Raw genomic sequence first — 17,478 nt, 5'->3', positions numbered from 1 at the left:
TTCCTTTAGTTTTGAATCATCCATACCGTTGAAATTACGTCTTAATAATACTCTAGGTTTATGTTTAGGTGGCCGTATTCTATATGACAGAAGCAAGAGGTCATGGTGTGAAAAGGCATCAGCTGGATACTGGCCGTATTTCGAAACTAAATTGGGAGAAGAAACTATAATTAGGTCTAGGAGAGATGGGATGCAATTAGGGACACAATGCGTGGCGTTGAGAGGAAGAAGATGTAAGTTATGTGACTCAACGATGGAAACCAATTTTTGCGACCGGCTGTCTTTTTTTAAGAGACATGTATTAAAGTCTCCCATTAAAATACAGTGGTCATAGATTGGTATTAAATTATCACATATTGAGTCAAACGAAGGAAAATAATCTATTAGAAGAGAAGGGCTGTAAAAGACTGCTAGGAGAATTTTGGTAAAGGAAAGGACGACTTCAATAATGAGGTGCTCGGCTGCATCTGTAGGTGGGGGCTGGGGTGATGTACTAATAATTTTAAAGGGTATATGTGATCGGAGATATATCGCTACCCCACCACCACTTCTACCAATTCGGTCATTACGAATGAGCCGGAAGCCTGGTAAGGAATAAGAGGAAGAAGGTAAACAAGGCTTCAACCACGATTCAGAAATTAATATTGCATGAAGGCTTGTAGACTGAAACGATGCAAGCATGTCAACATAATGCGCTGGAACGCTTTGAGCGTTTATATGGACCAAATTAAATGTTTTACTATCGCCTTGAAACGCATCATTGATGGTGTCGCTTAAACTGGGTGACGTTGTACTACGATAACTACTATCACTGCCAGACTCATCAATAGAATGAAAAGATAAAAAGCTGTTTTCTGATGTATCGCTTGAAGGTGATATCATTTAAACATATATATATACGAGTGAATAAATAATAATAGGTAGTTATTATACGTATACTACTAAATTAAACTAATATTATCCACAAAAATATATAAATAATAATAGTTAAAGGTAATTTATTATTAGTAATATAATGTACATTACAAGTGCTTTTCACATCTCTTTCAGTGATAAAATTATTATTATTAACCACACCACCACAATGAATCATCAAAATAAATTGTAACATAAATTTTGTTTTCAGATTTAATGAAAAAAAATTGCCCAAAGAAAAGAAAATTTATGAAGCAAATAACCAAAATAACTGCTGATAGTTTGGGTAAAACAACCACACAAAATCTTAAACAGGCTGCTGCCTATGGAAATAATGAAGTATTGTAACTAAATTACTATTTTAAAAAATAGTAATTTAGTTTATCCAAGTTCCAAACTTCTAGTGTTGTACAGGGAAGCAAGTTGTATAATACATAATTATTTAAACGATAACTGTATCCAAAACAAAATTGGGGCAAATATAAGAGAAAAAATTCAAGATTTGGAGTTTTCCTGATTAGGGTGTCAGAAAACACACAAATGTGTTTAAAAAAATGTTTTTAACATATATTGTTAGGCTTCATGTCCATAACTGGAGCAATATTATAAATAAAATTTTAAAGGGAGCTATAGAGGAGAGATATGTGCAAAAAATGGCAGGAATCCATAAAATTGCTTTAATGAAATATAAAACAAATAAATTAAGAAAAAGAGCATTAAATAAATAAACATTGAAAACGAAATCTGTTTTATTTTTAATACCTGTTCGCAATAATAACGCTTGGAGCTTACTTAATATCTAGTACTTAGTCTGTGCTAGTACGTAGTATTTTTATCGATACAATGGGCACCTCACTAAAGTATCGATAGTCAGATATAGATATCGAACTGGTAGGCAACACTACTTTTTACTGTCAAAATTGATAAGGCTACAGCAGCGCCACAACTGGCCAACTGAAACTATGGAAAACATCACTGTCGCATCTGTTACGTAGTAACTAATACTTAATCTGTGATGTAATCTAACCATACCGCAACTGTTCCTAATTTCTCAATACTGCAATTAAATTGCTTAATTAACACAAGTGGGAAAAAGTAACATCGAAAGGAAATGATGCAGTAAGGTACTACATGTATTTTGTTTACTCATACCGGTTGAGTACGTGATATTCGATAGGCATCATGTTGACGTGGTTGCTACACAAATGGATCGGTTTATGGCTACTTCTGATAGCCCTAGGAGGTATTTCTCTGTTCCTTTATGGATTCTTCCCTTTAAAATATCATTCTGGAAAGCTGGCGCATAGGGACGACTTGCCAAACTTCATTGAAGGAGTCAGGTAAGGATAATAATTTTATGTTTATATTTTGTATATAAATAAATAAAACTCTTTTAGTTTTATGAAACATAAATTATTGTGATCAAAATTTTATTCAATTTAATTATGTAGGGACATAAGTTTATAGTCAGGTTATTAAATTATAATCACAATATGAATCGCTGGAAGATACACAAAAAAACACCTGTTACATTTTAAAACTACACTTTTCTTACTTTTCTATCTCACACCATTATCATACAATATTGATATTACTAAGTGGCCACATCAGTGACAACAACAACAATCTATAGTCACTTTAATGTGCACATACTAGAAATGATAAGATAAGTATTTGATTTGATAGATTAAACCTATATTTACCTAGAAATACATATTTTCAGCATTGACGGTCATGAAGTATATAACTCAGGCGAAAACAGTGTAGTTTTAATGGTCATAGATGGTCTCCGATATGACTTTGCTACAGAAGAATACATGCCCTACACTGGGCAGCTGCTTAAAAATAAATCGGCTTGCATTTATGTATCTGTAGCTGAACCTCCAACTGTTACTATGCCTAGGATAAAGGTAAACTTAATATTAAGAAAAAATAATGAATATTATTTATTTATTTATTTATTTATTTATTATACTTTATTGCATTGAAAATACATAAATACATATAACAAAGACAAAACTACAGAAATAGCAGAGGGCGGCCTTATCGCTAGGTAGCGATATCTACCAGGCAACCCAACAATCAGAGGAAATTTAACAATGTGATGTGGGTGAGCAAAAATAAGGCAATACTAACACATTGAAAAATGTACAAAATAAACATATACAAAACTAACTACTTACTAATAGTAATATAAAATACATAAAAATAATGAAATAAATAAATACATAAATACGAAAATAATTATAATAAATAGTTATACATACACTTACATACAATACATAAAATAAATACATAAATACATATACAAATATATATCCATAGCACACATATATACATGATAAATATTAGTAACTATGTAGAAAAGAAGGAATCAGAAAAATAGAATAAAACGAGAAATAAAAATAAACGTAAATACGACAGCTATACAAAATTACACAAGAGATAGATAATAATTTTTTAATAACAATTTAAAAGCGTTCAAATTTTGAGCACATCTGACCTTTGTGGGCAGAGAGTTCCATAATTGAACCGCACGAACTGCAAACGAATTGTGAAAGAATTTTGATTTATGAGCCGGAATCAGAAGTAAAAGGTTAGTAGAGGAGCGTAGATTACTCGAGCTCAAGTATTTGAATTTCTCTCGAAGATAGCTTGGAGCTTTTGGATCAAACAACACACAGTACAGAAGATGAAGGATATGGGAGTTTCGCCTCAGTCGGATAGGGAGCCATTTCAGTCTCTTACGGAAGTCGGAGACGTGATCAAATTTTCTCAAACCAAAGATAAATCGGATGCAGAAGTTTTGGAGTCTTTCCAGCCTATCCAACTGGGCTTCAGAAAGGTCAAGGTAGGATGTATCAGCATAGTCAAGGTGGGACAGGAGAAGGGAATGAGCAAGCGCTAACTTTGTCGGAATGGGTAGAAGATTACGCAGTCGTCGCAAAGCACCAGCGGAGGCAAACAGCTTCCTGCTCACTTCTTTCAGTTGAGGATCCCAAGACAATGTTTGGTCAATATATATGCCGAGATCCTTGACGATTTTACTGTAGGGTAGTTGAGCGCCGCACAAATGAACTGAAGGAAGCGAAACCCAGTCAACCTTCGCGATTAGCGATGGGCTACCAACAATGATGACTTGCGTTTTTAGTGGATTGACTTTCAATCCGAACTGGTTGCTCCACTCAACAATAGAGTTCAAGTCATTATTCATTGTTTGAATAGCGTTCGGCAACTCAGCAAGAGTTGACTGGGTATAGATTTGGACATCGTCGGCATACATGTGGTAGAGAGAAGATAAGGATTTCGAGATAGAATTAATGAAAATAGTGAAAAGGAGTGGAGACAAAACGCCACCTTGAGGAACACCAGCTTGAATATCACACCATGACGAGGTGACATCATCGCTGTGAATCCTTTGCCGGCGTCCACCTAGATAACTATGAAACCAATCAATACTAGTTGGAGATATGTTAAGTGAACGAAGCAGACTCACAAGGACATCGAAGTCAACTGAGTTGAAGGCGTTACTAAAATCCAGTAACGTAAGCAATGTGAGCTGCTTGTTGTCCATGCCAAATCTAATGTCATCAGTGACTTTAGTGAGAGCAGTAGCCGTACCATGACCAGGACGAAAGCCGGACTGGAGAGGATTCAATAAGTTGTTCTTATTAAGGAATATGTTCAATTGATTATGTACTAACTTTTCAAGGACTTATAATATTATACTTTAAAATGTTTAGTGTTCATTTTTGTGACTTTTTTTTGTTTCCAACAAAATTCAGAATGAATTTCAATATTATAACAAAATGTACAAACATTATGCTGATACTTCAAGTCATATAATTGTGAATCAATATCCGTTTAACATTTTAAATGTGGTATTTGAATTATAATGCAGTTGATTTACAATTTCCTTTCTGACTTTTGTAATCAATGTACCATAACTATTAAAAAATAACAGATTGCACAGTGCCAAAGAAAAAATTTTATACAAAATTTATGAGCTACAAAAACAAATAATTTATTTGTACATTATGATTATACAGTCACCGGAACGTAAGAAGGAAAAGGCACAGTGGAGGCGCACAATAAACTTCTGGCGGGATATATTCGCAAGTGTCACTTTATGTAACTTACACTTTGCTTTATTGGTGCTGACACCAAAGAAAAAACATTTTTTTTTTTCAAATATATAAACTATAAGAAAATCATTAAAAATAAAAACTCATGTTGGAGCTTAGATCATTAAGTAATGGATAACACTCGCAGGCGTTTCCCCTTTTGCCGAGGTATAAGATTATTTTCATCGAAAAATCTTATCCTTTCATAAAAACTACTTGCGTAATCGATTACAAGCACTCTGCGTATTCGTAAAACGTCGAACGGACGTCTGCGAGTGCTCCGCTAAAAATGCCGTTTTGTACTGTCAAGTCTTGCAGAAGCAATTCAAACATGTCGAATATTAAAAAAGATGGAATAACCTTTCATTTGTGTATATTTTTTTATTTTTTTAACGTACATTTCTAATAAAATGCAATTTCAAATAATCGTCGATGTATCGTTTAGCGATATGATCAAGAAAAATAATCGAGTCATGTTTACTCGATCATTGATGCGGCCCCACGAGACTATCATGGAAAGAAAATATACAAATTTAATCTTTATGAACTAGGAGATAAAGTTGAATTTAAAACGCCTTAATAAACCGTATTCCTTACGAGACTATCTTGTAAAGAAATACAAATTTAATCTTTATGACCTAAGTGATAAAGTTGAATTTAGAACGCGATATTGAACCCCACTCCACATGACTATCTTGGAATGAAATACAAATTTAATCTTTATTATCTTAGTGATAGAGTTGAATTTAAAAACTCGTCGCTTAAAAGGTCGTAAATTTTTACGACTTTCGTGACACAAATTATTTTTGTGAATGTGTGATTATGTTTCATTGTGTTTCATCAGTGTGAGTTACCCTCCCCGCACCAAAATCAGCAGAAAGTTTAGTTAGAACATTTGCCAGCGTACTCCATCCATTACTTAATGATCTAAGTGTTGGAGTCATTATTGTTGATAAGTACTTTTATTTCTAGTGAACTACACAATAAAGTTTTTTCTTTGGTGATTTGTGTATAATGGCTTGCAAAATTACTTGAGTTTTGTTTTAATCCTGCCTTGCTCTTGTCTTGGGGTCTAATGGAATAGTATATTAATATCAATAATGTAATAATTGCTAGGGATTGCTGTAACCAAATATCCAATTGCAATCCTATTGTAATACAAAATTGTAGTATGCTTTGAAACTTTTTCACTTAGCCTACATTCACTTTATAGTCCATTGAATGAGTCCCTCCAAGGGGGGTCTAGAGTGCGTGAGTTAGTAACGTAAGATGTTTCTTCGGAAACATGTCAATAGTCCCTAGGTAATAAACATACTAAAACCCCGGGCCACTAGGAGGAGCCCCGGAGTGGGGGGAGGGGGGAAATGGGTCCATTTTTTCATTTTTCGCTTAAATCTCAAAAACGGTACATGTTAGAGAAAAACTTTCAAGGAAAAGTTGAAAGGCCATAAAATTATCTACAAGTTGTACCTGAATCATTTTTTCCTATATCCTACCGTTTCTGAGTTATACGCAGTAAAACATGATTTTGGCTCAAACAATTTCCACATCAATCGATCAAAAAATATTTCTTTCTTCCAAAAAACTCAAATGTGCAACTTGTGACCAGTACTGATAGATTGCTCTTAATTAGTTCTATAATTGGTAAAATAAACACATTCCTCCATGGAAGCCTTTAGGAGGAATCGATTGTCAAAATATTATATTAGGGCAGTTTGAGTTACTGAACTTGATCTTTTTATTTTTTTCTTCCAAAAAACTCAAAAGTGCAACTTGTGACCGGTACAGATAGATTGCTCATAATTAGGTCTATCATTGCTAAAAATACCAGATTCCACCACGGAGGCGTTTACGGGGAATTGAATTTTATCAGGGTAGTTACGATACTTACATGAACTTTTTATTTTTTTTCTTCCAAAAAGCTCAAAAGTGCAACTTGTGACCGGTACAAATAGATTGCTCATAATTAGGTCTATCATTGATAAAAATACCAGATTCCACCATGGAGGCGTTTACTGGGAATTGAATTTTATTAGGGTAGTTAGTTAAAAAGTTCATGTATCGTAACTACCATAATAAAATTCAATACCTCCTAAACGCCTCCATGGTGGAATCTGGTTTTTTTATCAATGATAGACCTAATTATGAGCAATCTATCGGTACTGGTCACAAGTTGCACTTTTGAGTTTTTTTGAAAGAAAAAAAATAAAAAGTTCAAGTATCGTATCTACCCTAATAAAATTCAATTCCCCGTAAACGCCTCCGTGGTGGAATCTAGTATTTTTATCAATGATAGACCTTATTATGAGCAATCTATCTGTACCGGTCACAAGTTGCACTTTTGAGTTTTTTGGAAGAAAAAAATAAAAAGATCAAGTTCAGTAACTCAAACTACCCTAATATAATATTTTGACAATCGATTGCTCCTAAAGGCTTCCATGGAGGAATGTGTTTATTTTACCAATTATAGACCTAATTAAGAGCAATCTATCAGTACCGGTCACAAGTTGCACTTTTGAGTTTTTTGGAAGAAAAAAATAAAAAGATAAAGTTCAGTAACTCAAACTACCCTAATATAGTATTTTGACAATCGATTCCTCCTAAAGGCTTCCATGAAGGAATGTGTTTATTTTACCAATTATAGACCTAATTAAGAGCAATCTATCAGTATCGGTCACAAGTTGCACTTTTGAGTTTTTTTGGAGAAAAAAAATAAAAAGTTCAAGTATCGTAACTACCCTAATAAAATTCAATTCCCCGTAAACGCCTCCGTGGTGGAATCTGGTATTTTTATCAATGATAGACCCAATTATGAGCAATCTATCTGTACCGGTCACAAGTTGCACTTTTGAGTTTTTTGGAAGAAAAAAATAAAAAGATCAAGTTCAGTAACTCAAACTACCATAGTATAATATTTTGACAATCGATTCCTCCTAAAGGCTTCCATGGAGGAATGTGTTTATTTTACCAATTATAGACCTAATTAAGAGCAATCTATCAGTACCGGTCACAAGTTGCACATTTTAGTTTTTTGAAAGAAAGAAATATTTTTTGATCGATTGATGTGGAAATTGTTTGAGCCAAAATCATGTTTTACTGCGTATAACTCAGAAACGGTAGGATATAGGAAAAAATAATTCAGGTACAACTTGTAGATAATTTTATGGCCTTTCAACTTTTCCTTGAAAGTTTTTCTCTTACATGTACCGTTTTTGAGATTTAAGCGAAAAATGAAAAAATGGACCCATTTCCCCCCTCCCCCCACTCCGGGGCTCCTCCTAGTGGCCCGGGGTTTTAGTATGTTTATTACCTAGGGACTCTTGACATGTTTCCGAAGAAACATCTTACGTTACTAACTCACGCACTCTAGAACTTTTTATTCAATGGACTATTACTACATAAAATCTTAATCAACATTAAAGTGGATAGAACAAATAACAAACAAGTTAAAAAGTTGAAATAAAAGTAATATGAGGAAATACCTCATTAGATTTGTATCATCTAAAACACCCTATCATATTATTTGAAATCCATACCAGAATATCAGTTTTACATAACACCATGTATTCTATGCTAAATTGCTTCTTAATCCCAAGTAATAGAGATTAGAATTGAATGCACTTCATACATGCATGTTCAAATGATATTAACCTGACCTGCCTTACAAAATGTGTATATGTATAGTTGTGTATGGTTATGCTGTGTTAATAGAAAGTACTGTGATGTTTTTAGAGCAGAAATTGTTTAAAAAATGTTTTATCCTATATGCTTATACTAACAATTCATTCATGAAACATCAGAAGTGTTTTATTTTAATCTCAACAACTGCATGCATGCAATACTCAATTTTTTTTGCATAATTGGAAAATATACATAAAGCTAAAGTTAAATAAAAATATATTTCTAAATGATGATAAGTTTGTGAAAATAAAATGCATGCATAATCAATACATTTCCCTTTTATTCTTTTTTTTTTAAATCACTGGTATGATATAAAAAATAGAAATAATGGATTCCGCTCTTTTATAATCTGTAACATCTCAACATGTCTATTTTTTTTTCACACGCACAGGCCATGATGACAGGTAGCGTGTCAACATTCGCGGACGTCGCTTTGAATTTTGGCGCGCCCGCCGTGCGCGGTGACAGCGTGTTACGTGTTGCCAACGCGAAGGGATGCCACTCTGTGCTCTATGGTGACGACACGTGGTTGCGACTGTTCCCTGGTCTATGGTCGGAGCATGACGGCACTACGTCGTTCTTTGTAACGGATTATACAGAGGTGTGGTAATTCTGTGTATGTTATGATAATTACTAATGTTTTAAAAAATATCTCATCATTTTATTATATATTTCAATATTATTGAAAATAACTTTGAAATTGGCAGCCACCATCATTTTATGATATAGAAGAAGATTAAATGATTCTTGAAATTTTAAGAAAAAACTACTTAAATTTACTGACAGAGAGTAAAGATAATATTCAAATATTATATTTTCCAGGTAGACAACAATGTCACTCGACATTTGGATACTATCCTCACACCAAATGAGAATAAAAAATCAACATTTGATTTCTTAGTGCTTCACTATCTAGGTTTAGATCATATTGGTCACCTAGAGGGCGCTAAGAGTCCAAAAATTAAACCAAAACTGATAGAAATGGATGATGTTGTGAAGAAAATACACATGGCTATGCAGAAATGGGTAAAGTATTTTGACACTTTTTTTAATACTCATTCATTATCTGTACAGAAATATACTCAATTTTTTATTTAAAGAAATTTTAGAATTCAATATTGCTTAAGTACAAATAATGAGAAGCAAATTACCTTCAATAATAACTTGGTTTACCTACCCACAAATTTATTTTAAAAATAGATTCATTGTACAGAATTTGTCCTGTTGTAGCAAAGGCCACACACCGACTTGCAATGTTTATACTGTAGTCATAGATAATCGTAAAATTCGTTTTTAACACCAAAAATAATTTTAGTTAACCACAAATATTATTAGTTACTGATCAAATATATGTGCCTTCAGGATAATACAGGTATCCTTATAATATGTGGTGATCACGGCATGCGAGATGCCGGCGGGCATGGAGGCTCTTCTGCCGCGGAAGTTTTGGTACCTCTTGTTGTTGTTAAGAGCGGTGGCTTCGAGTGTCCTCATGCGTGAGTAGTAAAACGAAGTAATATTGTTGAATACATTAAGAACTTAAGACTTAAGAGTTGATAAGTTTGTTAGTTTACAAATTTAGATCTGAATCAATATGCATAATTATGTTGTTATAAATTAGTAACTTTCTGCAAATTTAAGTTCAAATTTAAAGGTGGTCTGTGCTCATGAATAATAATATTTAAATTTTCGTCTATATCTATTTACCACGATTATTGTGATAGATCTCCTAATGTTCCGTATTAGTGTTGAAATTTTTATTTTTGTGTCTTCAGCACAGGCCCAGGCCCAACAGTGGCCCAAGTGGACTTAGCGCCAACAATATCGTGGCTATTAAACGCGCCCATACCGGGAGACAGCACGGGCAACATTCTGCCCGCGCTCATGCCGGCGGACATCAGGCAACACTTGTACTTGTTGCATGTGATCGCCGCGCACAACGCGAAGCAGGGCCTGCCCACTGATACTGGTGAGACTTTATCTTACATTATATACTATCTGTGCTAATATTAAACGCGCCCATACCGGGAGATAGCACGGGCAACATTCTGCCCGCGCTAATGAACTTTAACCCACTATAATATTCACTCTATTGACATACCCACTAGATAGGATCACGCTCAAAAATTGTCCGAATCAAAACTCTGCCTACGCACGTATTAGGCAGTGTTTTCTTAATAGTGACACAATTTACTTTGAACACTTAAATTGTAGAAAAACAAGCAACAACCAATCGGACATTTTAAGTATACATATATTGTTAGAACTGTCTCTTATGTGTAAACGATAAATCAAATTGTATTACAATACATTTTTTTTTCGTCAAAAAACTCATGTAGACTAAGAATTAAATTTTAACTAAATTTAATATTTTACTAATACTTGTTTTAGAATTTTTCAAGCAATTCAAACGCGCGGAGAGTCAATTCGCTCGCTATCTGTCCACGGGACAGGAGAGTGCGGCCAAAATAGCTAAGGAGTTCTATCAGGAGTCCCTGCAAGAAATGACTAAATATTTGGCAGCTACTACCACTGATTTTGACATTTTTTCTTTGGGATTGGCCACTGTTTTACTGTATTTGGTAAGAATTTTTTTTAATTCAGAAATATTGGAAAAGTAGGAGATTTGATTTGTTTATTTAAAATCAATAGATATAACAAAAATAAAATTATACCAAAGGATTGAAAACAGATTCCTAAAGAATAGGTAACTTCATAAAATATTTTTAAATATTTTTTCTAACATCTCTTATTTATATCAGAAAAGTTGTTCCTATAAAACATGGTTATATTAGCGTAATCTTTACGATAAAACAATAATAAATAGGTGTTATAATGACACCAACTCCATCAAAAATTTTCTAAGTCCTGCGCCCCCTTTGCTTTAGTCCAACCCAACTAGCTTTAGTGTTAAAAGGTTATCTATTAATCTGAATAATCGGACGATTAAATTATTTTATTCATCCGGTAATCGGACGATTAAATTGTTTTGTTCATCCGGTGATCGGACGACTGATTTATTTTGTTCATCCGTTTAGCGGACGACTAGACACTTCGTAATTAAAAATTCTTATTCTTTTAATAATAAAAATAATTTTGTATTATACTCTTAAGAAATAGCTCTGTATAATAAGCGCATGCTGTGTTAACCTCTAATTATTTGTTACTTTATCGCAAGAACTATATGTTATATAATAATTATTATATTAAGGAATCATTGTAAACAAATGTTGGTTGACCAAATAAATAAATAAATAAATAAATAAATATTGTATTTCAGATTATGATAGCCCTCGTATGCGTGACTCTATACTCCCTACAACCAGACAACCAAAGAAAAATAAGCGTCACGGACCAGCATAAAACGAACATGGGCTCAGTCGTAGCATTCGCGATAATATTCGCTGTAATCGGCATTATTCTCACAATAAGCTGCTTTATAACGGAAACTAAGAGCCAATTCTGCTCTTTTAACCCCTTGTGGTCTTTAGCGTTCACAATAACAGCATTCGTTCTGACCGTTGCCTACTTTATTATCAAAAATAGTATGGAGAAAATTCGGGATTTATCCCCTTTAAGGGAACTAAACGCTATAGATTATTTACTAGTAATTGGCACGCTTTTCCACTCTTGGTCGTTTTTTGGGACGAGTTTTATAGAAGAGGAACATATGACGTGGTATTTCTTCTGGAATACTCTAATGTTCTTCGTATTAGTGAGGACAATAGTGGTGGTTGTGATGTACTTTAGTAAGAGGTATAGTGGAGCTACGGAAGTGCAGGATAAACCGGAGTTGGAGAGTCGAATGAGCGCTGTTGGTATTGGGATTGTACCGAAATGGGTGCTACTTATTGCTCTGCATAGGTGAGTGATATTATTTATTAATGTGTTACGGATTAGTCGATAGTTCCGCTCGAAATAGTATAAGAGATATTGCTATGGCGCTCAGGAATAATATATAGCTTTCTTCCTGTGAAGTAATTTGCCCAGAAATTGTAGTATTTTTTTCTGTATATTTATTAGTTTATTCCTACACATCTCTTAATAGAATCCTTTGTTTCGAATCGTTTTTACGCGACTTATTTTCTGTGTCATATACTATTCAATTCATCAACAAGACTGCTTATTTCAAACATGATTATTTTACAGATATCTTCGTACAATGAATCAGACGGGAGACAGATGGCTATTTCTTCCTGATACCGCAGATTGGTTGAATGCCCCTGAGAATTCGTTTTATTTGCAAGCACACCTCGTTATCGGTATGTTATTATTATATTAAATTATAATGTATTGAAATTGATATTTTTGGTTTTATGGCATTCAAATGCTATATGAGATAATGCTATATTGAGATGATTAACAACCATCTCAACCAATATGAAGCACTTTTCAGTGAATACAATATTGTAACGATGGAACACGACCTTTTTTGTTGAAATTTGATTGTAAAGGATATGATTGTATTCTTAAGATCATTAAAATCTCTCCATTTCTTTTTCTTATTTCAGGAACGTTACTAACGCTCGCCATATGCCTCTGGAATGTTCGATACATGAACAACTACTTGAAAATACACTCTATATTGACAATACTCGCAACTCTATGCATACTTTGCTACCGCATAGCCACCAATACCTTAAACACTCCCTTCGACGACATAAAAACATGGGATAATATACTAATAGTTGACGTTTTCTGGTGGATCCTAAACGCACAAACGATATTCGAAATAATCACATACATCGGAGCTTTTAGAGGCTGTGGTAACCAATTGCCTAATACCAACAAATTCGTCTATAGCAAGCCAAAAGAAAAATCGGAAGATTACTTCTACGATGATATGGAAGAACCCTGGAATGTGGACGAAGTTAAACTGAACCTTATTAGATCGTTGTCTCATATAATGTATAACCAAATGATGTTGATTATAATACTATTAATGCGGCCACATAATGTGATAATGGTGCCGAGTATTTATATAACATGTAAAATAACTTCTAAGTGCTTGGACCATAAGTTGTTAGATGCAAGACCGGGGAGGAATACGGAAGTAGCAGATACTATAGGGCTGGCGCTCGTTCATATATGGATTGGTGCTGTGTTTTACTTCTATCAGGTAAGTGTGTATTAATATATTTTTTTAATCAACTTTTTAGTTGAATGTTTTTTTGCCTTTATGCTTGTATGTTTGTGTCTAACCGCTTTATACTTGACTTTGGCCCACTTTAAACGGACAGATTTAATTCAAACTTTGTACACTTACCAAGGATCAGTGACAATACAATAATTTTTTGAGTTTGAGAGTGTTTTTTTTTAGTTTGGCGTTAGTTTAGGCGCGTTGAGAGTAAAATTTTAATATTGCGTCATGGTAATACGGTCACGTCACGGAGTAAATCGACGATTTTGGTATCTTTGAATCTTGTCAAAGGAGTTTCACTTCTGACACGTGTGTGACACACACGCTCTTTTTTAACTATATATTTATACATTACTAGCTGCTCCGCGCGGTTTCACCCCCGTGGCGCCACCCCTGTTGGTCGTACCGTGATGTTATATATAGCCTATAAACCTTCCTCGATATCTATCTAACACCGAAAGAATTTTTCAAATCGGACCAGTAGTTCCCGAGATTAGCGCGTTCGAACAAACAAACAAACAAACTCTTTAGCTTTATAATATTATATACATTATGAATGCTTATACAGGGTGTAATCGTTAAGTGTGCACAGGCGATTTTTCCGTAAGTATTACAGATAACAAAAAACTTTAAACTGATATCGAAAGTACTTAACCTAATGAGTAAAATGGCCGTAATAAATTTTTAAAAATAAATCAAGAAATATCAAAAAAATTATCTTTAAACCCTCCCATACATTAAGTATGAAATATGAATATCCCATATACATTTAATATGAAAGATTTTAGCTTTCTTTTTCTTTTTTGGTTTTCTGCTTTAATTACTTCGCAAATTTGAAGTGACATTTTCCACGTTTTTCCGGACATTTTCACGCATTTTCCGGGTATTTTCCAGATATTTTCCAGGCATTTTCCGGACATTTCCCTGACATAGCCTGTAAATGTCTGGAAAATCCCCGGGAAATGCTCGGAAAATCCCCGGTAAATGTCTGGAAAATCCCAGGATACTTACGGAAAAATCGCCTGTGCACACTTAACGATTACACCCTGTATACAATAACCGTTTCCAGGGCAACTCGAACAGCCTCGCGTCGGTGGACCTGGGCTCGGGCTACGTGGGGCTGGGCGCGTACAGCCCGCTGCGGGTGGCGGCCCGCATGGGGCTGCACGCGTACGCCGGCCCTGCGCTCAGTGGTGCCGCGCTCTTCTGCAGGCTAGCGACCGCGCCCGTTTTGTCGCGGTGAGTGTTCATATAGTTTTATAGGTGCTAATTAGCGGATTTCTTGTTGCGGTCAGTGTGCTCACAGCTTTACAGGATATCGTGGCACTGTTAGTGTGCCCGCACCCCGCAGTACACGTGGCTTGGCGCGTAGCTTGTGCACGCAGCTTTACAGGATATTGTGACGCGTAAAGTGTGAACACACCTTAACAAATGGATATCGTGTTGCGGTTAGTGTGCTCACACCCCATAGTGCGGTCAGCTCGTCGCGTGTGAACACACTTTACAGATGGATATCTAGACGTGCTCAACTGCTCAGTGTGAACACACCTCAACAGGCTCGACGCAGACACAGATCTTTCATTTCCTTTTTCAGCTAATTGGAATTGAATTTTGAACAAAATTTGGCTTTAACTATTTTCATTGCAAATTTCATCCAAATCAGTAATTACTAAATTATCGATTAAAATTTAAGGGATTTGTCCCTCATCACATTCATAATATAAATATGGATTAAATAAAAAGGAATTTTGGTTTTGAAATAAGAAAATATCCAATTTTTTTTTCTTTCCTTCCTTCCCTCTTTCCAATAAAAATATTTCTCGACTTTCAAATCAAAAACACAAGCCCCTAGAACCAAAACGCATAATTTATTTAATGTTTTTTTTCCAGGTATCTAAAATCAGTGTGGCGTGTGATCAACATAATGGCGCTGCAGCGAGTCTACCAGCTAGCCATCTATTGCGTCATAGCCATCATATTCCGACACCACTTATTCGTATGGTCGGTGTTTTCTCCTAAACTGCTATACGACTTCGTCGCTACAGTCTTTGCAGTGCAAGCTCTAACGACTATCGCCGAAATCAATATTCTAACCCATATTGTTAGCTGGATTTCGAAATCACTCACATACAAGAGATTATCATAGGGAAGGCCTTTACAGCGTCCGACGCTGAGAAACCTCGCGAAAAGTAAAAATAGACTTAAACGCAAGTGCACAAGGTATAAAATACACGAGTGGAGAGAGAGGCAGAGACAACTAAATAAGTTTTTAAAATCCGATAATTTCGACATTATCACGACGGACAAGGTGCAACTGAAAGTGTTCTACGGTGACTTTGTGTGACAAATTGTGAAAATAAATATTATAAGGCTTAAAGTGTATTTTACTTATTGTAAATGATATTAGTGAGGTTATTTTTAAAATAAACGAGCCCTATAAGACGCTTCATATAATTATGTATGTTTATAAATTAATAATTATTGTTAACAATGTAATAAGGATATGCTTTCAAAAGGCATTGCCATATTGATTTGAGAAACTAATATTTCTATCAGAAACATTCTTACATTCCTATAGAAAGTTAAAACTTACTACCTATATTATACCATCAATTTACTGACACTGTTGTGATAGCTATTATTAGAACACTAAAATAAACTGTTATTGTGAATAAAAGTTAAGATATCAATTAATTGCCTATTCATTATAAATAAAACTGATACCTATTATTTTTCTAAATTATGATGACAGTAATATGTGGTACATATGTATTTTGTTTCAAACAGCTGTATAAGAATTTATTAACCTATTATATTTTTAATTTATAATTCTTATTTGCTAGTTTTTATAACTTTTTGTTACATCATAAAAATCTATGTGTGGAACTCCACAATGACAAATGCGAGTTACCATTGCATAATTTATGAAAAAAAGATTGTGATTTTTCTTATTTTCAATTGCACGGGTACCTGTATCTACCTCTTGTAGAAATTATTGTGTTTATTATTGATAATAATTATAGATTTATTAATAATATAAAATAATGTAATGTAATGGCTAAAAAAATTTTTGAAATTTGTATCAAGAAGTGCCATACATAAAAGAATTTTTAAACTAGATAATTGTGAAACAATGTATCCTAGTTTATAGCACGGATATAACCTAATATCTACCAAATTGAATTAAAATCCGTCCAACAGGTTTTCCAAATACACAGACACAACATCATAGGTGAATTTTACACTTTAGGTTATGGTTTATTATTATTTGTTAGATCAAATGAAATATTAATTACTATATATACTGTGTACAACTATATATTCTCTACTTATGATAGAGCGTTATTTAATTCACACATGCTTTGGTCTGTATATGTTAAACTTAAATATTTGTATTATTGCATTATGTATAGGCACCTATTTTTACTGAATATTTTTGAGTGTATTCAAACTGAACTATTGTTTGTATAATTTTATGTGCTGTCGATTTGTGTGCGTTGTTAGAACAGAAATGTAATAAATAAAGATTACTCTACTTAAACTACACTGTGTATTATTTAGAACCAGTTTCATTAACATTATGATCATAAAAATAACGTTAACCAATTTCAAAATACA

At 34.0% G+C, this 17,478-nt stretch overlaps 1 protein-coding gene across 2 annotated transcripts; it reads left to right on the top strand.

The window, feature by feature from the left end:
* The first annotated feature begins 1,910 nt into the window (after positions 1 to 1,910).
* Positions 1,911 to 16,278, top strand: PIG-G (phosphatidylinositol glycan anchor biosynthesis class G). Of its 2 annotated transcripts, XM_089704796.1 has the most exons (13): positions 1,911 to 2,255; positions 2,639 to 2,825; positions 4,965 to 5,030; positions 9,112 to 9,321; positions 9,543 to 9,746; positions 10,083 to 10,216; positions 10,496 to 10,689; positions 11,112 to 11,302; positions 12,001 to 12,584; positions 12,870 to 12,982; positions 13,232 to 13,839; positions 14,930 to 15,099; positions 15,751 to 16,278. In XM_089704796.1, exons 1-13 carry the CDS (start codon positions 2,098 to 2,100, stop codon positions 16,004 to 16,006), a joined length of 3,075 nt encoding a protein of 1,024 aa, XP_089560922.1. In that variant the 5' UTR covers positions 1,911 to 2,097; the 3' UTR covers positions 16,007 to 16,278. The 2 variants fall into 2 exon arrangements, with proteins under 2 accessions (XP_089560922.1, XP_089560923.1); XM_089704797.1 differs by lacking the exon at positions 4,965 to 5,030 and having other exon boundaries at positions 1,912 to 2,255.
* The last annotated feature ends 1,200 nt before the right edge of the window (positions 16,279 to 17,478 follow it).

Source organism: Colias philodice, chromosome 16, assembly GCF_061535455.1.
Source record: "Colias philodice isolate Cphi_HAF_F1 chromosome 16, ilColPhil1 Martin Lab GWU primary, whole genome shotgun sequence".
In the NCBI taxonomy this organism is placed as follows: Eukaryota; Metazoa; Arthropoda; class Insecta; order Lepidoptera; family Pieridae; genus Colias; species Colias philodice.
Note: the sequence above shows the minus strand (reverse complement) of the source record. Positions and strands in the feature narration are given on the sequence as shown.

What these genes read in the sequence shown, in the direction of transcription:
- PIG-G (XM_089704796.1), top strand. Translation starts at nt 2,098, where the DNA reads ATGTTGACGTGGTTGCTACACAAATGGATCGGTTTATGGCTACTTCTG. An exon ending in CCACTGTTTTACTGTATTTG is followed by an intron (nt 11,303 to 12,000) that starts GTAAGAATTTTT and finishes ATTGTATTTCAG; the next exon opens with ATTATGATAGCCCTCGTATG. An exon ending in ACCGCGCCCGTTTTGTCGCG is followed by an intron (nt 15,100 to 15,750) that starts GTGAGTGTTCAT and finishes TTTTTTTTCCAG; the next exon opens with GTATCTAAAATCAGTGTGGC.